The following is a 25,005-nucleotide window of genomic DNA, read 5'->3' on the forward strand; positions in this document are numbered from 1 at the left end:
GTTCACTTGAAATTATTTTTTTCGCTATTTTTTTAAATGTATCAGGCCCCTTGACTTTGTGTATCAATATATAATCTGAAATTGCCATCATAGCAATGATATAAGAAGTATGATCCAAATTTTGAATGACGTACGGCGAATGTAAAGTTGCGTCAATCTCGTATACAATGCGTATTGTTTTGAACCATATGTATACAAATTTATTGTTCCGAGTCACATGTTTGTATTAGGTTTCGTCAATCACATGTTGTTTTTTCGTTTGGTACATTTGCAATATGTAAGCTTGAGCATAAACGATCAATGGCCCTAAATATAAACGACAAATGACCATTATTTGTTGGAGTTGGACGAAACCATACAGTTGTATGTAGTCTCGGTTATATGCTTCGATTTTGATACGGTCACGGTACATCACCTAACGAGAATAATTGCTCCGTGTACCAACCGACCATAAAACAAGCAGTGAAAGTGTGTGAAAACGAACAAGTGAATTTCTTTTCAAGGCCACGGCCACTTATCGCCGCCGCTTAGCGAGAAAATTTACACACTGGTACCGCTCGGAACCGGTAAGGCACGTTTCGGACTGACGCCGTAGAAAAACAGCTAATTTAAATATTATTGAGGAACGGTTTCTAAGCTTTGCATTTTTAGAGCGATGAATTTTGGCGACTGGTTTGGTTTAATTGATATTTTTATTTTATTTTTACGTTGAACGTGAAGAGAATGCCATAATATTATAATGCTGGAACGAAGAATGCTCATGCATTGATAATTTGTGAAGCATAGAGATGCATTTTTAATTGTATTTTTTTTAAGCATAAGATCAATGGCATAATTTTTTTGGACTGTACTTATAAATGACACAAAAAATTATCGAGTGGTCAGCAAATATATTTTTTTCTTAACCTTTCTAATATTATCTAAAACAAAGAAAGTTAAATTAACTATACCAATATTTATTTAATAAACATAAAAATATTTTCTTTAAATCTAATATTTACTAGTAGTAAATTTATTATTTACACAGAATTATTATCTGATGTTGCAATTTATTTTCTCAGTATTTTGTGAGTGATATATAATATTTTTTTTGCTATAAAACTAATATAATTTGTTTGTATTAATTTCAATGCTACATTTATTTTAGATAATTTTTTAATAAAATATTATAAATGTTATTCGGGCTTTAAAAATGATTAAATTATAATCATGATTTACTTATTTTTTTATTAAAATTAAGACCACCGTGACTAGGGATTGCAAAAATTGACCTTCAGTAATACCGGTATTACAAAATGAAATATGATATAAGTAGTACCGATAATATTTTTTTTAATACGTACATCTTATTTCTTAAAAACGATATCTCAATGACTTAGAACTACAAAAACGAAATAAAATAATACTCATTGTAGTTTTATAAATTAAATTAATAGATAGAATTATTACTATGGCTTTATTTTAAGATATCAGAGTAGAGTAATATTTTCACTTATAGTAAAAAATTACCTGCTGTAATTTCAACGAAAATTTTTAAAAATTAATTTAAGATGATCGATATTTTTTAAATGCGCGTGGTGTCAACATAAAATAAATACGGCACCCCGACAAAGCCACGCAGGACAATCCCGCGCCGGCATAGCCGCGCAAAGTCAAAACAAAATTCATTTTATAACATGGTTTTTATTTATTAATAATTACAAATATATATAGGAAAAGGGAGGCGTCTCGCTACCGCTCGCGCCGACTTTCTCTTAAACCAAACAACCTAACCTTTTTTTAATGATATTGTATTGATTTATTTTCATTTCGGTATATTTTGAAACTGTCCAGCATCATCCAATCTATGACTAACTGTTCAAAAAGCGAATCACTAGTGATAGAGCTGTCCACAAAACAAAATAATTAGAATTAAAAAAATCATTTTCTTTCATTTTATTCAATTTTATAATTTTGATTTGCGCGGTAATGTCGGCGCGGCTTTATCGTCGCGGCAATGTTGGGGTTGTATTGCGTGGGATTGTCCGGCGCGGCTTTGTCGGGTCCCCAATAAATACATTTGCTTAATTTCGGACAAATCTAACGATACTTATCAGTTCTGTTATATAACAGAGATATAACCGCGCCCTTTGTTAAGATAGGAATGGCTGGCGAAGTGAAAACAAAAGCAGATATTGCATATACGAAATTCCTTTTTCTATTCGGACTTTTTGATCTGCATTCAGACATATTTTTACCGAAATAGTCTACGAAATATGCTTTACTAAGCAATGGTGTTTAATGTTAGTAATATGTTAATTTCAATAATTATATATAAATAAAAGTGTTGTGAGAAAAAAATGTATATTTATGTTATTGCTATTGCCGTGACTTTTTGAGTTTTGCGAAGTGATAAATGTTTTTTCACTCTCCTTGACCAAAATTCGGTTTGAACATACTTTAACCAATACTTCCATATTAGAAATTCGTAGTAATATCGGTAAGGATAGCTATCATATTTTTAAAACAGAGAAAAAAAAACCTGAGAGAAATATTTTTGACTTGACCTTATGTAAGTTCTAAGACTGTAATTAGTTTTAGAAATTACATTAGGTTTGGGCTTTAACACAAACAGACGTTTTATTTGTTTAGACATTTTAGAGCAGATTATATGTTCACTAGCGCCTATCAGTTGAATTATACTTTCGCTAATAGACATATATATCTACTGGAGAAATTGTATTTGGAAAATATAACTTTACCAAAAAATACACATTCAATGTAACATTTATACATTGCATGTAAATAGATAATAATAAGAATGTTCATGTATAGATTTAGTACTACATAATATAAAGTTGAAATCATATAATTTTACAAGCACCTGCCAGATAAATTATATTTTCACTAGTAAAAATATATATCTGTCGGTGAAAATGTATTTCAATATGACTTTACTATAATGCCATATTTAAACAAAATATTTTTGCGGTTATTTAGATAGATTTTTTTAGGGATAACATATGAATTACTGGTTTAGAATCAGGGACGTCAGTTAAACATTTTTTAAACCTTTCTACTGTTTTGGTATTCGATCTGAATTTTCAAATTAAATTCCTAAATTTATTGCTACTAATTTACATTCATTGAATATTTCCTCCCATATTTAATATTTTTTAAGGTTCAAAAAGCAATAAAGTAGAATCTTAACACAACAGAGCCACGTCAAAAAAATATAATCTGTCCCTATGAGTACTTCCTAGAAAATGGATGCTTTTGAAGGCAATGTTCCGCTCCTTTTATTTTTTGTATATATAAATGGGCTAAAGGAACTTATACCTGAAATACATCAGTACATACATCTCAAACTAATTCAGTTCAGATTCATTATTTGATGTCGTTTTTTATAAATATATTTTTGCTGTGATTTTTTTCAGAAGGGCCAAAGGATTTTGACCCCTGATTTTTGATCAATAAAATCGCATGTTTTTTTAATAAAATTAGATAAATTTAGTTTAAAGTTTATAAAAACAATTCGACTAGCTGTAAGTATCAGCTGCACTTAAGAAACACTCGTGCCAAACAAGCGTCGCAGCGAAAAGGTTAATTGCATAATGGCCGTCATGACGAATTGGGGAAACTTGTCAAGTCAGCTTTGTTATAAAAAATACAATAAAAAGTAAATCTATTTGTGACCTTAGATTCTTATACTCAACTAAATGGAGTACTGTTAGCCAATTTCACGCTAAAATACCATTTCATACACTATAAATTACCTAAATCGTGTTAGATTTAACTGTTTTAATGTTATTTTTGATGCGCTTTAATTTGTGAATTTCAATGCACGATATAGATATAAATCCGAATATGTATTTGCTCTGTTAAAGTTCCATGTGATACAGTGGAGCAAAATCGGTTCATCGTTATCATACGATGATAGATTCTAAATGTGGCTTGAGATCGAATCTTGTTTCTAGATCGTTCCAAAAATTTAGCACGTTCATTACACGCCAGTTATTTAATACCGGTTCTAGTTCAACATCACCGAATCAGGAATTTCGTTTTTTAACGGAGAGCACACACGAAGTCGGAAGCGCCTCGAGTGGAACGTAAATATTACCATACGATGAAACGCCCTTGTATTTGACCTTTAATTTACTTACTAAGTTTGCAAGAAACAGATTTGGATAGTAGAAAGCTTCAAGAATAGATTTTTTAAACTAATTAATTAGTATCGAATATATAAATTAAATCCCTTTTACTTTAAATTATATTTATATATAATAACTTTAAATTGTCTGTAGAAAGGTGTTGTTTGTACACTTACAAAGTAAATTGCCAGGTATTTTAATTCCCAGACCTCTCTTTGTAAATGATTATACAAATTAACACCTTTGTACATAATCTAGTATAATAAATATTATACTCTGCACATCTATTACACTTTAAATTACTCTAATTCTTGAATTTGCAATGCTAGACCGTATGCATATTAATTTGCTTCGAATTATATTAACAATGTGAAAAATTTTTGAATTACATTTGTGACTGTGAAATATATTTATTTGTAAAATAAAGTGTGTGACCACACAGCCAAAATTAAAATAAGCTCTATATATTACCAATATTTTCCCTTGTAATTTTATTAATCGATAATAATGGCCAAAGGCGGATTTTACGGTTAAAAAATTTCAATCACACCTCTGAGTTAAAATTTTTCACTATTACTAAGCCATCGAACTGCTATATGGTAGAGTGAGTCAAGTTTTATTTATTTACTAAAATTATGATCACCGTGATCTGACAGGTTAACATAATGCGCCACGATTGCCAAAAGTATAAAATATATTACAATTTTACATGCATACAAATTCATATACGCACACACACATATAAGTAAAAACACGAAAACCAAATGACCAAATTCAATATCTCTATTCACAGTATTAAGCAGACGAACGGCTTTTGCCAGAGTAGAGTTGGCAAGTGCTCCAGTTCTAGACTTTGCAGGCAAGAACAGAGGACGCGACAGAGCACTATAACCACAGAAAGATTGTCTATGATGCCTTTGAGCAATTTCCATAAGTGTTTAATTATATAAACACTTCTGCGACTTGACAAAGAAACGTAACCTGCAAGTGTAAATATCGAAGGAATTTACGCTGCAAATTTCCAGCTTCAATTCATTACATTGACTCATTACGCCAAATAATAGAGCTAGTTTTTAGTATGCTGTGGATCAGAGCATCATAAAGAGTGCGCAATACTAAATATTCGGCTTTAATTTGAAATAAAAATATATCATGGAACTGAGTACGTAAAGATTCACAAGAGCAAATAAAGCTCAACGCTAATACAACTGATTCAGTAACACATGACATATTGAGATGTATTCCATAAAGTACAGTGAAAAATTAGAGGCTTTAAACACCTTGCATTTTCATTTGCTTAAGTACATTAACCAGTAAATTTGCCGAATGGAAAATTCACCGATTCTACAATTGATCGCCGATGATTTATTCATTAAAAACAATGAAAAGATAGTTAACGTATTTCATTTCTATGTTTGTCATTTTAACTGGCAAATAAAACTTAAAATAAAGCGACAAAATTAGGGTCTAGGACAATATAAAATATTTAGCTGTGTTATGAAATGAATTAAAAATGGTAAGTAGTTTTTTATAGATTGAAGCATTTTGCCTATCATTATAAATCCTAAATATTCGTCTATGTAGTGTGCAGATTAACGCAGTAACGCGGTTACAGTAAAAAATGCACTAAGATCAACCGCATATATTGTAAGTCGCACAGTTACACAATGCTTATAACGTCTAATTGCAACCATTAAATTTAAAAATATAATAAAAAAATAAGATCGAAGCAAAAATAATATTTAAAACCCAAAAAGTTGAGAGTCCGGTATTCACACACTCGCTAGCTTCGGTACCTCACGACAGTGAAGTACCGAAGCTAGCATTTTATTTAATTAACTAACATTGAGGTAATTGCGAAGTAAATAGATAGATTCTCTGCGTTTTTTTTAATCATACAATTTGTGTAATGTGTAAATATATTACAATATAATAATATAATACACATGAAACAAAGATTGATCAGTATGAAATGGCGAGCAGATTACCGTTATTCCAATTAGTTGGCAACTCTGATGACCTATTTAATGCGAACTTCACAGCAATCTCATTGCATTGTGTACTAAAAGAACGTGAGAGTGTATGTATAATGTCTATTTACATGTGTATACTATTAGTGGTACCGGAAAGAAATCCATCATTTTTTAAAATAATACTGTAATCAGTCACGGGTAACTGTTTTTAATATTTTTTTATTCAAAATAATCATATGCCTAATAATTTTTACCAAACGGTTTATTGCTGCTAAAATCTGCTTAACTGATTTATATATATATATTTATATGTAGCTTATCGTTTTTAATTATATATTAAAATAATTAATGAGCAAAAGAAACAGCATTGGACCCACGTTATACGACTGCTGTACTCTAACAGACATATTATATTGATTTGAAAATGTATTTTCATACTTGATAAGCTGACATTTATCATTAAAACAATTTCACAATAAGATCAGCAAAAAATTTTAATTCAATATTTTTTTCACAAATAAATATATAATAATAATAATCATGAATCTCTCAGTCATGATAGAATTTAAAAAGCACAGAGTTTCACATAGATTTTGAACATAAGTCGTTCATATATTATTTTGAGAACGGAGGATGTGATCCAAATTTATTAATATTAAAATATCATTTAAAAAAGTAATCCATATGAAGCGCAAAGTTCTTTATTACTTATTCTATGTTAAATTTTGAGTAATGGGATGTGGATATAATTATTTTTTAATCCACAAGTATTGTGGAATTAAGGTTCTATCTACTACAAACTAACTATTTGAAAACCATACGTTAATTTGCCTATAATTATCATGAACTAAATATATTCATGAATATAAAAGTATTTTGAGGAAAATTTCGCTGGCAGTTTTAATTTATAAAATGTTCATAAATTCTTAAGAAATATTACTCTTAAAAATGTAGAACATGAACGCGTAAAATATGTACAAGTATAAGATCGTCATTAGTTGATGAAAGTTAGGATATGTTAATTTTTACGATCACATTCTATGTCACTTTCTTTTTTATTTATACTTATTGTATATTTTTAATATTTTAAGAACTCGCAATAATAAATATTAACCAGTATAAATAGACTGGAAGCGTTTGAAACGTGGCTTCGTATGCGTATACAGAAAATTCCATGGATTAAAATTCCTCTTACTGATAGGATGCAATTAAGAACTCCTTTTTTAACCATCAAATAAAGAAGATGGAGTACCATGAACACATGATTCGAGGTCATAAATGTGAGCTTCTTCATATACTTTATCATGAAAAAATTGAACGTAAAAATATGTTTTGATGAACCCCGAAAGGGGTTCTTGGTTGTATCGAACATGATATCACAAGAAGAAGATATCAGAATAGTTGGAGTAAAGAAGTGTTAAGTTTTTGATGAATTAAATATTTAATCCATTAATTTATATTTTATTTTATTTTCAGGAATTATGCAACAGACCACTGTTCGTAAGCGACACTTCATCACAATTCGACGTGACGACAGGAAAAATGGGTAATAATTAATGTTAACTATTGCTAATCGCTCTTTATAGATATTAGTGAATTTAATTATTGTGCTTTAATAATTAAAATAAATGTGTACACTATAATAAAATATGTATGTACTTCTAAAAGCAAAGCGTTGCAATCGCAGTTGCATTAACGTTATTTTTCATATTGCTTATGTTCTATTCACTATTTTGTACATTTTATAAATATCGTTTGCGGTATTGTTACATTATTGCATTTATATAGCGTTATAAGTAAGTCGCTGAACAACTGTAAAATGTGGTAACATGATAATAACATATTTCAAGATTTTCAGAATATTTTTTTAAAAGATAACGTGTAAATATTTTCTATAAGAAAATAATATTTTATTTATTATAACCATAACCGAAAAATTATAGATTTATTGCTTTATGTTTTTTTTTCAGGCCATAGTATTAATATCTGCACATTTCTTTGCATATTTACGACATCTATATATGCCAAAATCAGGGATCTATATTATAGCGCAAACCTCTATTGTATTTGTCGTACTCTTTTTGAGTAATCATTTAAAGCATACTATTTTAATAAATACAATGAAACGATTAACGCAAATATATATTGATTTGCTAGGAGAGATATATTTAAAAAATCATAGATCATTATGTACATTATTGTGACGTTTTTAATTCACATTTATATGCAACACCAAAAAAATATTTTTATAATTACATACATAGTTCAACTGAAGTCGGCCGAGGTCGCCGACTTCCGAGTAGTGGACACATTGCCACAAATTTCATATGCCGTCCGAACGGCGGGCGTGAATGACGTTCGCACGGCGGCTGCTGTCAATTACAGCTGGCATATTTGCGCGCGATCCAAAAATGTGCAAAACAATCGCAATTTTTAAATTGTCATAATAATAAAATTACGCTACTGATGATCATAAAAGTTTGTGTGGGCACTCACCAATACAAAATCAGTGAAAACTTTTCGGTCGTAAATATTCAATTTACGCAAAATCTTTGTCGGCTTTTGCAAAATGCCATAAGGCATAAAAATGATACTTCAGAATACAAACACCACATCTGTGACTATCCTAGAATTTGTTGCCAGCGATTCTAAATAAGAATTCGTTATGGTGTGACATTTATATAAACCAATCTAGGAAAATACATAAGGATATTTGAAACGATTTTTTTACCAAAATCAAGTACCACTAATTATTTAATTTTATATGAAAAAAATATAATAACGATATCTGTTGGAAGAATATACTATCAAAAATATAATTAATCCCCTATGGTGCCCTAAAATATTCAAAGAATCTGTTGTAGTCCCCGATAAGCATGTTGTATTATAACTTGACCACGTGACCACGATGCAGCGCTCGACGTGCGTGTTAATCATAGGACACCTACGCGTATACTGAAATTGAATTGAGTTACTCGTTCTATCTCAGTTTGCGAAAAACTTTATCATTATCTCTCTCACTCTCGTCACTTAACACGCGAGAGAGCGAAAGGGGAAGTATCTCACCGCTCGCGCTTGAAAGAGCAGCTCCGACTTCGGTCCGTTTGCCGACAATGTTCGGAAGCGCTCGAAGCTGGCCAAGTCGACTAAATTACCCCCACTTTATCTCCCGGTCTCAGTAACTTCGGACAACTTCCGAGAGATTTTAGACCGAACTCGACCGAAGTAATCCACTATATTATATGTTTTTATGAAATATATGAATCATAAATATTTATTTCATATAAAATATAATATTTTATGTTACACTCCTTGAACATAAATAAATTTCAAGATCAAAACTGTTTGGCTAAGTAAACATAAAACCAATCCAATCAAAAGAAATCGAAACATCCCGGTTAATAGTACATCAAGTTTTTTAAACCTAAGATTCTGTATGTTATTGCAAAATTAAGAGGTAAAATCGTTACAGTATATGTAGATAAATTAGATAACACAGTAATCAAAGAACTTTAAAAAAATATCATCCATTAATTTACGAACATTTTACAAGGTGTTTGTTATTTTTAAATTTCCTCACTAACCGTAATGATTCACAGATTAAAAAACCAGGGGGGAAAAAGCTACAATTCAGATAAATTATCGCCGTATTATTTTAATAAAAATATAATATTATTGCACTTAAAAGAATCTCTGAGGAATTAAATCATGAATGGAAAATGAAAAATATTTTTCATTTCTATTATTTTGTGTAAATTGAAAATGGTTGCAATATTTACAAACCAGCTATTTATAATTTAATAATATGCATGTTTAAATGCTTCAATAAATTTTTGTATCAACGATTTATAAAAAATATCCGTTTATAATATAATATAATTTGCACTCACCAAATTTTTCGGCGTCCTTTTTCTGCTTACAACTGTCACGGACACATTTATTTTTATCACTACACTTTTAAACCACACTGTATCACTATTTGTATTTATTTTTTTTATTTACACTTTTTTATCTATTTTAATATTTTTTGATACGTATAAAAACACTCGTCAATATGAAGAGGAATTTCACAACTTCCGCACATGTATGCTGTATCTTTTCTTATCCATGTGCAGAACAAACACTTTTTATTTTTATTGGCAGATGATTTTTAAGGTTATGCAAAAGCCTTTCTGTCTTTAGAATCGATTTATTCCACTGAATTCTGCATAGCCTTACTCAAAAGAAAATCTTTGAATTTTGCTGTTACGATTCAAATTTTGATAGACACTGAACGAATAAAACAATACGCATTGAAATAAATAAAAAACAACATATTTTATTTATTCAATTGTTTTTCAAAATATTATTGATCGGCGCCATCAAAACCTTTCATATATTTTTTCAAAAAGGTTCATATCTTTCGTCCATTTTGGGGTGATTGAAAATATTTTTTTAATAAAAATCACAATCACAAAAGATCACTGAGAGAAGAGCAATTTTCGCAATACGTTTTTCTTTAGTTTAGATGAGATTAAATATATACATTCCTTCGATTATAAAATACATTTTTTTATCTGTATGGAATTTCCGAATACTCTAATAGAGAAATTTTGAAAAGGTTTGTCTCAATTTATTTATGCGAAAAATCATAAGGAAGCTACAGATTAAATTTCAATAAAATATATTAATTAGTTTACAAGTTATAGGAAATTTACTAAAAAATATAATTGTTTGCCATTATTCTGCTTGCCACTAAGCAAAGTTCGGCAAAAAAATTCATGGTAGTAAGCTGTTAATATATATATATATATATATAAAAAAATTGAATAATATATTCGTTTATTATTATCATGATTAAGACAGAAAAACTCGATGGATACATAACTTTTCTGAACCCTTTATTACTACCTAAATAACAATGTCACTATAAAAAATATATGTTCGGAAAAAATTATTACCTTTAGTATAAAATATCCTACAGTCCATTAAAAATATATTTGCTTCTTACTTTAATGATGACGTCGGATCTGGAAATTATCGCCAAAGTAGCAAAATCAGATTTTGGAGAGCATTTAATTAACGCTCGTTACCAAGCGTTCCACACGACACGATTTTATTGCTTTAGACGTGAATTCTTGACTTCTGAGAAGAGATAATACGCGTCTGAATTTATAATTGTATATATTATTAATGTTAATAATATATACAGTAAAAAATGAGCAGCTTTAATTAATGAAAAATTTTATATGGGTTATAAATAAATGCAATGCTTTTATAAGAATTTTCTGTTCCAAGTCATTTGTCTAACCGTTATATATTATTTTATTTTTTTATTATGATATTTTAATTTTGAGATACACATTTGAATCAGTGCAGTGTTTTAGTAACACACATGCAAATTTAATAATTCTGATTCGTGTAGCATAATCTCGAATGAGAGAGGCTGAACAATAGGAAATTACTACTGAAAATAACTAAACCGGCTCAGTCTCTTTTATTATCTGGTCGTGGTTTAGCAGCGAATACCACAACGGTGATGTCATTTCTAGGGATATATATATACGTATGGGTGTCGTGTTTACATTTTACTTATCGAAAGTTGTTTCGGCGACTTGTACGCCCACTTTCTTCTCTTCCACTCTTGTATCATTGTGAATTTATTTTGTGTGATACGAACGCTGACATTTGCAGATTTAACATATTTTTTACATAAAATGCAGTTTAAAAATAAACGAATATATTCACATATAGCTGCAATATAAGCATATTTATTAAATAATTAATTACTTCTCTACAATATAATTTGATATTTTATAGTCATGTTTTAGTAGTGCAATAAAATGACCGATCTTAAAGAAGCTCACCATAGTCTGTTGATGTGAAACTGTATTATTAAAATATATACGGATACATCTCAGTATCCAGATTTATTGCGGTAGGTTCGAGGAAGGTTTAAGATATTTTAAATAAGCCTTTATTATCTATTAGCTAGCTGCGACAGTGTTTTTTAATATGATTATGTTCTTAGAACAAAGAATTCTCCTCTATTTATAACATTATGCTAATTTTTATGTGTTAAAATCAAAGACGCGTCATATCATATTTCCGTATAAAAATAATTATGTAGCTTCTGTTGCTAACTAATACTATGAAAGAGTGACATTTAAATAAGCCCATGTATATTAGGTAATCCAAAAATAAATTATTTTAATTTAAATTATTTAAAATATAATTTTCTTATAAATACATAACCTCAATTCCATTAGTATGAACTGTTCCTTTGATATAATTTTTTCTTATCTAGATAGTGTTGCATCAATCGAAATAAATGGTAGTTGGAAGGTCTGGAGAATAAGGTAAATAAGATAAAATCTTCCAGACAAGTTCCTCGATTTTATAGAGCAGATTTCGCCACATGTGTTGTGGAACTATTCGACTTATGTTAATAAGTGCACAATTTAAATATCGTATTTTTTGAGACTAGAAATTTGTTGATAACCTTAAACTATTTTTTTCATGGCCAAAAATCAATCAAGATCATAAAAATACATAATAAAATATATCAATGTGCCTGGTATATTTTTAAAGTAAGGATACAAGGATAGAAAAAATTCATTCGGTTGACAACACTGCCGTTTTTGCTAGGGCACGCGTGACGCGGCAAGTAATTTGTTTATTATTTTTTTTGTTTTGTAACTGTTATTGAAGTTCATTAATTTATTTATTAACGTAATTTCGCATGAGTAAGAAATAACTCATTTTTTGTGTACAATTAGAAAAATATAATAAATACACTTTAAATATTTATTATTAAATTTTAAAATAACGAATAAGAAAAATAAGTAGCATGTTAAATAAAAATATGTATTATTTATTAATTTAATTTTATTTGATTAAAGTTGCATGAATTCTATAAAAATATATTTTTTTATTTCTTTGAAATTATTCCTAGTTAATTTTGCTAAAATGCAATATATTTTAAATAATTGTGCCAAACTTCAAATTTAAAAAAAATAGAGCAGACGTGAGACTTCTATGAATCTTAAAAAATATTTCAAAGTAAACGCCAAAATATAATAATGATAGAAATATTTTTATTCATATTTGGTTTCCATCGTTTTAATGTTGCTTTCATATTAGGAATCCGGTGATATTTTTTTAGAAAGTGGACTTGAAAGATTTCGAAACGGCTTCCAGAGCATTCGATAGCAACTTTTGTCTGGATCTATGATGTTTGCCAATATTTTCGCATCGTTCAAAAGTGGATTATATGTATATATCCACGTGGAATCAGCGAATTGTAACCGTGTCAAAGGAAATTGTGCTTGACCATGCAGGCTGAGCGATGATTGAATAAGGCACGAGAGCAACTTTCTCCACGGAAACTAGTTCTGAGGCACGTCTCGTGTCTCTCGACCGCTTTTAAAGACGACCGAATAATCGATTGTCGACAGAGAAATGCGAAATTAATGCGGCTCAAGGTTAACAGTCGCTACGAAACGAGTGATTGGTTAAGAAGTTGTTTTAAAGATGGTTAGCCAGTGTAGTAATAAATATTCACACCAATGCACTAATTTGTAATATCTATGGACAAAATATATAAATTAATTCCCTCTGTTCTGATCTTTCAAATCATTATCTTTGATAGCGGACTTGTCAGAAAAGAAAGTGTGTATAGCAACTGCCGTTAAAAATAACAGTAGAGAATATTGCAAGATTTTATTAATACTTGATTTCATTGTTTGTACACTTAAGGCCGTCGAAGTGTGACGTCTATAATCAAAATAACATATTAGGTAATCCCGGAATTAATGTCGTTTTTTTAATAGGCAGCTTTGGCTTAGTATTTTTGGGTCCGATGACCAGTGAAGACGTGCGTTGTAATTTTTCTTCTTCTCTGTGATCCTTTGCCTTTCTTTTAAACAAAAAAAATCTTTTCTACCCCATTTACAAACAATGGCAGAGACGTGTCCTTCGGAAACACATTTAAGAAGCTTTATGCTGTTTTCGTTTCATTCAAAAAAAACTGCGACAGAAGCAACAGAATGCATTTATGACATTTACGATGATATACTGGACAAAAGAAAGTGCCAAAGTGGGTTCAAAAAATTTCCAACGAGCAATCTCGATTTGAAGGACGATCTTCGAAGTGGACGGCCCAGTCTAGTGGATAGTCCAGCTCTAAAGGCGGAAATCGAAGCAAATCCGATTATGACCATTAATGAATTATCGAAGAAAGTCGGCACATCACGGTCGAACATCCATCGTTATCTTGAGAAACTGCGAAAAGTTAAAAAATAAGGTATCTCGGTTCCTCACGCGCTCACCGACGCAACAAAGCTCAACGCCTCAACACATGCAAAATACTGCAAGAAAAGCAACATTTCACCCCGTTTCTCCATGACCTTATCACCAGAGACGAAAAATGGGTTCTTTATCATGATATAAAAAAATAGAAACAATGGTTAAATCGAGGTCAAACCCTAATTCCAACACCAAAACCAGGACTACATCCTCGGAAAGCATTATTGTGTGTGTGGTGAGATTCGAAAGGTGTAATTTATTATGATGTTTTAAAACAAGGGCAAACTGTTACTGCAGCCCTCTATTGTGAACAGATGGACAAATTAAATACGACGTTACAAAAAATTAGACCTGCTCTTGTGAATAAAAGTAATGTCATTCTTCAACATGATAACGCTCAGCCGCATGTTGCCGATATTACCCGTAAAAAAATCCAGGACCTTAGCTGGGATGTTTTATTGCATCCACCCTATTCTCTGGACTTGGTACCGATCAACTTTCACTTATTTCGCTTTTTAGAAACGCAATTAGGGAACAAAAAAATCGACAATTCGACAAAAACTGAAATCGGGTCTTTCGGAGTTCTTCGAATCTAAACCAAAAGCCTTTTATGAGAAAGGAATTTTAGATTTAGTAACAAGATGGCAAAGAGTCGTAGATAACACAAGAAATTACTTTGTATTAAAAAAATATTAAATAATTTAAAAAAAAAATAAGTTTGAGTTTTAATAAAAAACGACATTAATTCCGGGATTACCTAATATATCCATTTTCCTGGTTTCTTAACCTTTTGAGTAGTTAGTTAATTTAAATACATTTATTAATTTGCTATTATACATATGAGAGCGATTTATTTTAATATTTTTCTATTATTAACCTTTTTAGCTGTGTCGCCGTACCTGTACGGCGGTCGATATTTCTGTTTTAAATTACCCCAGATAGTCATATATTACCATATAAAATCGAAGAAATAATATTAAGAAAATATTTAAGTAAATGAATTTAATAGACAACACTATCAATGTTTTTTAATAGAAAAAATACGAAAAAATGAGCACAACAAATAAAATTTTATAATATTTTAATAAAAAATATTGAGAGCCTCTGAATTGATATAAAATAATCCACAAAAGCCTAATAATATTTGAAAAAATATGTAAAATAAATTAACGAAATTTAATAATAGAAAAGTGTTAAAATAAATTATTAACATAATTTAAATAAATCATAGCAATAAAACGTTGAGAACCAATATTTTTTATAGTTTTCTATAAATGCAATATAAAATATTAAGTGAAATTAATTCACACCCATTTGTATAAATTAACACACTATTCAAAGGGTTAAAGATCATTAATTTATTTTACATATTATTCAACTTTTATAGATTTTTTCATATCAATTCAGAGGCACTCAATATTTTTTTTAAATTATTTTATATTTATTTATTGCATACCCTTGAATTTATTAATATTATTTTTAATAAAAATAATTTACAGTAAATCAAATTAAAAAATAATATCTTTTTTATTTAATATTTTTATATTTAACTATCTGAGGTACTTTAAAACAGTGAAAGATCGACCACCGTACATGTACGGCGATACCGCTCAAATGGTTAAACATATATTTTTTTATTAATTTATTAATATAATACGACTGCAGATTTTTAATATGTATCTTAGATTATTAAAAGTACATTAATACAATCAATAAGTCTTTTTAATAATTACTGGCGTTTTGAATCATGTAGGTATAATAAAGATAGAAGCGTCGTATAAAACCAAAGTGCGACATGTCCATTATTTGTGGTTTCATTGCTATATATTTGTTAAAATTTTATTATTAATTTTTCACCCACAAAAAAAATTGACATAGAAACAGGCGAACGTAATACTTATACACAGTAATGCATAATTTATTATTATATACATAATTTTATCGAATTGGATATATGTATATTATCGTTTTTTTTGTGGATTTACATATAATATAAATCACTAGAAATAAATTAAACGCAATTAAAGTATTAATTTCACTAAAATAAAATCTTTAAGACGCACACAAAAAATTGAGACGCACGCCTATTTTTGAGATAAGCGTTAAACGATAATAAAGCGTGGGCCTTTCGGACATTTTGTTTCGTTCAAAGAACGAATTCTGTGAATTTCGGTCATAGTAGATACAGCCGATAATATTTCTATTCACAAAGGTTTTTTCGAAGGCGTTTAATATTTTTTTTTTTTTGGGAAGCGTACGACAAAATAAAGGCAGATTTTGGAGCAGCACTAGTCACTCGTGTATATTGAGAGAAAAAACTCAAGTATACAAATTGTCTAATTCTTTAAGACTTAAGATATTTTTAAATAAAATTCGAGATAATATAAACGAGTATTAGATAAATTATTTGAATATTCATATAATTCGAATAATATAATATTTGATTAAAAACCCTAAGCCATAGTGACTTTACAACCCTTCAAATTGAAATCGGGAGCCAAAGCAGGCCCATTAAAAAGTGGTTTTTCAACAACAACAGAAGTTTTCTGCATAATGGTTGCAGAAAAAATAACATTGAAAGTATTTCTTGAAACCAATGTTATACTAAAATATTTCTTAATAATTTTAGCATTCCGCACTGGTCCCCAAATAATGATTTTATAAACTTTATGCATTATTTTTTATCTCAAGCTAAACACATTTTTTAATATTTAGTCTTTTATTTTTTTATGGCAATTATATTTGCTTTATTTTTATTGTAAATTTTCTATTTCTTTGCATTTTTCAACGGTCTCATCAAATATTGTCGTGTCATCAGCATGACGAATATTATCAATTGTCTCTCTCATTTTATTCCTTGAGTGTAACATCATTGGAAATTTGAAGTGCAAATTAATTTGTCGTAAAATAAATATGTGGGGTGATTATATAGATTTTAAGTTGAGTTTTAATAGAACTCCTTGTAAAAAATATTTGAATTGTGGAATATTGGGATAGATAGATTTATTTAAGCAATTTGACTGCCATAATTCCGTTTGTTGACTTTAGAACATACTATACATTAGACATAAATAATTATGTTTGATAAAAACATTTATTTGTATTGCAATATATTTTGCTATGACACAAAATGTTATTACTTACATATAATAAGCTTCAAAGATAAATTTCTGTTTAAAATATATTTTTTTATATGCACCATTGACTTTTCAGTTGCTTTAATACAATTTTTGTCTAAATAAATTAGCTAAGCGATTTTAAGCTCTTTTCGGAAAGTGCCATTTTTCTAAGATATGTAAATATTGCGCGATTTTTAACCATATATGTTATTTTTAAAGAAATTATTGTTTTCAACTCATGTACATACTTATAAATAATGAGGTTACAGTTATTTCGTTTTCTTTTTCGTGTATTTCAGGAGACCGCTGGTTTGTGTCCTGTCTGGGGATCTTGTATCTCAGCAAAGGACTATTCTACAGGGTGGTTCCTGCAGACCAAGGCTTCGGAGACAAACACGCGGGAGTGTTTAGGTTCCGGCTCTGGTGGTGTGGAGAATGGGTGGAAGTTTTGGTGGACGATCGACTACCAACTGTCTCTGGAAAGTTGGCTTTTTTGCACTCGGCACATTCGGACCAGTTCTGGCCGGGACTTTTGGAAAAAGCTTATGCAAAGTAATTATATACCAATATCACCCATGAAAACCCTATACAAATATTTAATTTAGATACGCAATTTCATTAGAAAATAATCAATGAAAAGTCCTATATCTGATTCAAACCCAGGTCTTTCAAGTCAATAGTCAGAGACTTAACCACTTGTCTTTCATGCTGATAGCTATTAAAAGCTACTGTAAAAAATATCTAAAAATCACTGCACTAATGAAAATGAACTAGATACATCTAAATGACCTTCCTGTTATTTAATTTAAATAAAATAAATAAGCTGCAACTGTATAGTATTTTAATAATATTTTTTTGTGATTCTTGACAGATTGCACGGATCATACGAAGCACTCAAGTATGGAACTCTACTCGACGGATTGGCCGATTTAACTGGTGGCATCACTGAAAGCATAGCCGTGAAACATGACTCGACAACAAGTGGAAAGCTGTTAAATAAGCTGCTGGAGATGACCAGCATAATTACGTGTACTGTCCACAGTGCGAACCAATCGGTGAGTCATAATCAGAGCCGGCTCGTGGATTTTTGCATCTGTGTGCAAGGCGCCAGAGACGTAATTGGAGGCACTTGCCACTCCTTGAATTTGTCCAGAAAAAAATATGTCATTTAATGAGGTATTCTTAAAAAAAATCTATACCGAAAATATGTCATTTCAGTGAAATCATATCGGAATACATTTTCACCGGTAGATATATATTTTTATTAGTGAAAATATAATTTATCTGGCAGGTGCTAGTCAAATGATATGATTTCAACTTTTCTATACGTAGTAATAAATACATACATTTTACATTTTACCTAGTAGATATATATTTCTACTAGCGAAAATATAATTTAAATGATATGTGCTAATATGCTGCAATAAAATGTCTATGAATCTCAATTTGACAGTTGCGGAACGTCCATTTGCTGTTCAAACCCAAACCTAATCTAATGAAAGTTCTAAAACTAATTATAGTTTTTGTACATTCATTAGGTCAAGTGTCAAAATACAAACTAATTCAACTCAACTCTCAGGGAAAATAAGCGAAAGAAGAAGTAAAGATAGACATCGCATCTCACATATTGCTCCATAGTTTGTCTGCATTTTGACATTATACTATGCCTTAAAAATATGATAGCTATTCTTACCGATATTAATACAGATTTATAATATAAGAGGACTGATCAAAGTATATTCAAACCGAATTTTGATCAATAGGAGAGCGCAAAAACAATTATCACTTCTCAGAAGTCAAAAATTCACGTCAAAAGCAATAAAATTGTGTCGGTGCCGTCGCAGTGGGAACGCTCGGCAACGAGCGTTCCCACTGCGATGGCACCGACACAATTTTATTGCTTTTGACGTGAATTTTTGGCTTCTGAGAAGTGAGAATTGTTTTTTGCGCTCTCATATTGGGCAAAATTCGGTTTAGATTAACTTTATTCGGTCAATAAAAGAGTGCAAAAACAATTATCACTTCTCAGAAGGCAAAAATTCACGTCAAAAGCAAGAAAAATGCATTTCATTTAATGAAATATAAATATTAAAAAATGACTTTGGACGGGCCAACTTTTGTCGTCCGCTGAAATTACGGCGGCTAAAAAAATAACGAACTAAAACAATATTCTAATACAAAAAACAATACACAATAAAAACACACAATGCAATACAAAAAAAAGTAGAAATAACAAAAAATTGTGAATTTGTAACTAAAAAAAAATAAAAATTACAAAAGCTTATCTTTTGGTAAAATTATTCGTCTGGCTTTTACTTTAGCGAAATTTGTTTGCAAAACATCAATATTGAGAACATGGGCAATTTTATTTTTTATTGACATTACTGCCAAACCATGATGTTGCAGACATCATGGGCCAATAATTTTTTTGCAAAAAATATGTAGATTGAATTAAAAACTGTACATTTATAAAAGTTTGCATGGCGGTTCGATAAACTTGTTTGTCGAACAATTTCTTATATATAATAATTCATAATAGCAACAAAATTTTTTTTTAATAATATTTCGATTTAATTTAAAAAAAAATTAAATTAGTTTTTTTTTTAAGTTTTTTTAATTTTTTTAAATTTTATTTCAATAATTACATTTTATTAAACTATTTTTTTTAAATTTATTTTGATGCAGGTTTAGCTCCTAAATATTTTTTATTAAGTATATTTTTATGTAGGTTTATGTTTTATTAAATTTGCTACCATTTTGCAAAAAATTGACATGAATTCGTTTTTAAGAATTATTATGAGGTCTATTTGATAAGAAAAATTCAGGTTCATCTTTTCAAAACATAAGAAATATAAATCTAAAGAAAAATCGCAACTCTTATAAAAGTTTGTATGTTGCAGCAATCCTAGTCCATCCTTACAAAAATTGATTGGCCATTGTTCTACCAAAGATATATGAATATTTAAACAGTGTTTCAATAACTGAGTTTCAATCCTTAATCATATCTTAACAATTTTCAATTTTTTAGGTTCGAACACAAGCAGAAAAATTAGCAAATGGTATACAAATTAGCTGCAACTATCGACTATACGCAATGGAAAAGGTATATATTGGATAGCAATTCTTAAGCTATTTAGATCTCAATACATTTTGCTTACTTGACTTTGAAAATTATCTATATAATATTTAATCAATCATTTTATGATTTTCAGGTGGAAACGTTTAACGGTGATTTAGTTCAATTAGTTAAATTAAGAAATCCCATTGGATCTGGGACTGAGTATGTAGGGTCATGGGGGTGCGACTCGAACGATTGGGATGAAGTATCTCAAGAGGAGCGGAACAGGCTGTGCAAGACAATGGAAGACGGAGATTTTTGGATATCATACTCTGATTTCATAAAAACGTTTACACATTTAGAAGTTGTGCACTTGGATAAAGAGACGAGTAAAGACGAACCGTCGCTGCAGAACAAGAGCACTTGGCAGATGAAGATACATCAAGGAGCATGGAGGAAGGGTGTTTCAGCTGGCGGTTGTCGGAACAATCCTGGTTTGTACTCGATACGCTCTAGTGTCATTTATATACATATATATTAACTGCACACATACTTCTACAAAACATTTGTTTAATTATAATTTTATGAACATAAATTAGCTTTATTATAAATGATAATTTGAGTCTATTCAATATATGTTGATTTTGTTTTGGAAAAAGTAGAACTCAACTGAGCGTTTCTATCCCTAACTCTAAACATCAGTATCTCTATATTGAGTAGAAATAATAGTGTCGCGTTATTAACTCAACCGCGGCTTTCGCTCACGATAGCCTAGGTAGGAGGTCGGGCTATGGGCACAATAGTGCTATTCAAATAACTCGCTATCTCATAATCATTAATATATCTAATTGATTTTATTTGACTTTTCAGATACGTTCCACATGAATCCACAAATTCATGTTGTGATCCAAGACACGGAAGAGATAGTTATATCCCTGAACCAGCACAGCATAATGGAGCCAAAAGTCATAGGGTTTAGCGCTTACTCGTTGACGAAAACTTGTACGGAAACAATCCAAAAAGGTTTCTTTAAGAAGAATAAATCGTTAGTGAACTCGCAGTATACGAACAGTAGGCAAGTGAGCCATAGGTGTCAGTTTGAACAAGGAGACTATGTGATACTGCCGACCAGTTTTGAGCCCGGTGACGAGTCTGGGTTCACACTGAGAGTCTTCACGACCAAGTCTATCAAATTCAAGTTCTTGGACATCGCCCCAGCCATTCTTAAATCGGCTGTGATTAAGGCTCCGTCTCAAGTGGACGCCATGAGTTTTGTGCAGTATGAAGCTGTATTCTTGCAATTGGCAGATGAGCACAAGACGGTGAACGCATTCGAGCTGCAAGAGTTGCTCGATGCGTGTTTGCCAAATGACTATATAAAGAGCTGTGCTTCCATGGAAGTGTGCAGACAAGTTGTGCTAGCTCTTGACGTATCCTTTTATAAAAATATGTAACTCTGTATAATGTAGCATAACAAATTGAACGATTTTTTCAATGCTGATGAAAGTTTTATCTTATATAATCAGAACTATAATTTTATTATAACATAAACTATACTTTAAATATAAGCAGTCAATGATTATATATTAAATACATAGATAATAAATTTAAATGTATTCACAACGAATGTGTGAGAGTTATGAAGAGTCGTTTTTGTTTATACGTGACAACTATCGTCGTCGTTCGACGACGGAAAATATGAGATTGTAATCTAATCAATTAATATTTTTCCTTAAGTATTTTTTTATATAAATATAGAGCACAGGAAGCGGCAGATTGAAGTTTGTCGACTTCAAAGATCTGATGTGCAGTTTGAAGCACTGGCAGACTGCCTTCAAAAATCACACGAAGGAGAAGACTGGAATATTGAAAGCCGAAAGGTTAAGAGACGCTATACTGGAACTTGGTTATCAGATAAACAATGATGTATTATCAACACTGATATTGAAATACATGCGAAAAGATGGAACGCTTAGGTTTGGTGATTTTGTATCAGCAATTTTGCACCTTCATCTAGCATTTGGTAAGTTTGTGTTTATTAATTATGTGTGGCGTATAACCAAAGACTTATCGAATTTAATTAATACTTATATTATTTTCAGCTTTATTTGAAGCGAAGGATTCTCTACAAAATGGAACGATAAAACTGAGTCTTTCAGATGTAAGTATTGAGTATTTCATCTGTATATTTATTATTTAAACTCTCTTATACTTTTGAAGTCAAAATATAATCTATTCGCTGTAAAGTTATTCTGTCAACAAGATACAGTTAATTATTTTTGAAAACTTTTACAGCAAATAAGTCTGTTGTAAATTATTGTAAATTAAATTAAAAGTCTTTTCTTATTAAATTTAAATTTAAATTAATATCTGTTTTGAAGACAAATAATATGAGAAGTATTATACTATTGAATCTAAGTCTACATTTCAACATAAATTGAAAAATTCTAATGCTTATAATATTTATGTTTCAGTGGCTGAAATCGGCGTTAATGTGTTAAATATGGTTTCAAGAAGTTAAATAAATAAATTCATAAAAAAACTAGTACAAATCAACGAAACGAATTTTTGATTATACTCGACATTTTTCTAAGTCAAATAAATCTTAGTTGTATGTTCAATATTTATTTTTGAAGTTTTATTATTTACTTTAGACATTACTGGTGCTTTAGTTTTATTTATGTTTTTGGATCAATGAAATTCATTCATTATTATATATATATATATATATTTAGCTTAGATGAAATTCCATAAATTTATTTGCTACATGTAAATATGTACATACATTAAGTAGATTTTAATATCTTAGAACACTAAATAATATAAACATAGGTTAATTTATTGAACGTTTTTTGATAACCAAATCGACCTCGTCACAATAGTTTTATATATATGTACTATTACAGCAGCAAAAATATTTTATTTTATTAAATTATAAAATATATCAAATATTTACTTGAAAACTTTCTATATACATATATGAATTTTAAGAACATTATTTATATAAATATTTTAATAATATTTATATTAAGTTGCGCTCACGTACCTATATAATATCTATATGTATATAAATGGTATCATTATAAAAATTGTATGTATCATTACTGTATGTTTTTTTTATATTCTTTGTAAAATTGTATACAAATGTTAAAATCATATAAATAATTTGTAATAATTAAATATTATAATATTATATAAATATAAGAGATTTTTTCTCTTTTCGTTACATGCTCAACTCATAATATATATTGTACAAAGTTTTGAAAAATAATAATAAATCATATATATATATATAAAGAAATTAATAAATCATATAAATATATAAAAATAGAAACCTCACTCGATTTAGCATCACTCAGAACCAAAAGATGATCACAATAAAATATTTTTTTGCCATCTATCTTTTAATCTTTATAATTAAATCATTATATCTCACATAGGTACATAACCATTAGCGATTTATCAGGACAACTATAAATCAATATGTTTCACTTTAATCTTTCAGTCAATTTCTATGCAATAAATTTATTGTTTATAATAATCATATATAAAATACCAACAATTTAAGAACATTCATCTTCATACCGGAAAATATAAAAAAAATGCGAAATCACTCGTGTGTTGGTGACTACGATTAAAATAGCCTTATATTATATTTTAATACAAAAAAAAGCCATAGCGAATATTGATTTAAAGCAGGGGTTCCCAACCTTTTTGTACTCTAAAGCACATTCTAAAATATCAGTAGGGCGTCGGGCACCTATTTTTTCAAACCAAATTTATAGTAGGTAAAAATTAATACACAAAAAAATAAGGTGCATGTTTAGAATGATGGCGCCACGCTCAAAAAGCAATGGTTATGTTAACTCCGCTGCGTCACATTGCTGGTTTGGTCCTAATGGCTATGAATGCGGCCAATAATGTTTTGCTACATAAATACGTTTTAAAATTTAAACAGAGTGCGAGTCAGAACAGCCAACATCCCATGAATAACTCTGCAACGAATCTACTTGAAAAGTGTATTGTATATATTTACAGAAATGGTTTAAATTTTAAAACATATTAATGTAGCCAAACGTTGTTGCCCGTTAGGGCCCAACTATTGTCAATCTTGCAATGTGATGCAGCGGGGAGTACTGAAAACGTGGCGCCGTAATTCTTAACAAGTATTAAAAATCATTTTAAAATATAAAAATTATTGTTTATATTCTGTAAAATGTTAAACTCGTTATGGTTGCCTCATGCGTACACAAAAAAGGTAATATAAAAATTATAATATCAATCTCAAATGATTTTTGCCATTGCAGCTCATTGGCCAGTGCCTCATAGTCAGTAATTTGTTAGTAAACAAACATAGAGATCTAAATTTTGATTTTATCAAATTCATGTTTGAAAAAAGTACTGCATTTTTTTGACTTATTATTTGTTATGGCGTTTTG

The 25,005-nt window shown here is 29.6% G+C and overlaps 1 protein-coding gene across 1 annotated transcript in view; it reads left to right on the top strand.

The window, feature by feature from the left end:
* CalpC (calpain C) overlaps positions 1–23,193 on the top strand; it is a 40,654-nt gene extending 17,461 nt beyond the window's left edge. The window contains exons 3-11 of the mRNA XM_088187723.1: positions 7,580–7,649; positions 17,808–18,060; positions 18,380–18,563; positions 20,537–20,611; positions 20,721–21,060; positions 21,437–21,996; positions 22,325–22,589; positions 22,669–22,727; positions 23,041–23,193. Of these exons, the coding sequence (XP_088043849.1) occupies positions 7,580–7,649; positions 17,808–18,060; positions 18,380–18,563; positions 20,537–20,611; positions 20,721–21,060; positions 21,437–21,996; positions 22,325–22,589; positions 22,669–22,727; positions 23,041–23,067 (1,833 nt within the window). The 3' untranslated portion in view covers positions 23,068–23,193. The remainder of the gene's footprint in view (positions 1–7,579; positions 7,650–17,807; positions 18,061–18,379; positions 18,564–20,536; positions 20,612–20,720; positions 21,061–21,436; positions 21,997–22,324; positions 22,590–22,668; positions 22,728–23,040) is intronic.
* The last annotated feature ends 1,812 nt before the right edge of the window (positions 23,194–25,005 follow it).

This window comes from Plectrocnemia conspersa, unplaced genomic scaffold (assembly GCF_051122295.1).
Source record: "Plectrocnemia conspersa isolate PC_06_02 unplaced genomic scaffold, ASM5112229v1 ptg000006l, whole genome shotgun sequence".
Classification (NCBI taxonomy): domain Eukaryota; kingdom Metazoa; phylum Arthropoda; class Insecta; order Trichoptera; family Polycentropodidae; genus Plectrocnemia; species Plectrocnemia conspersa.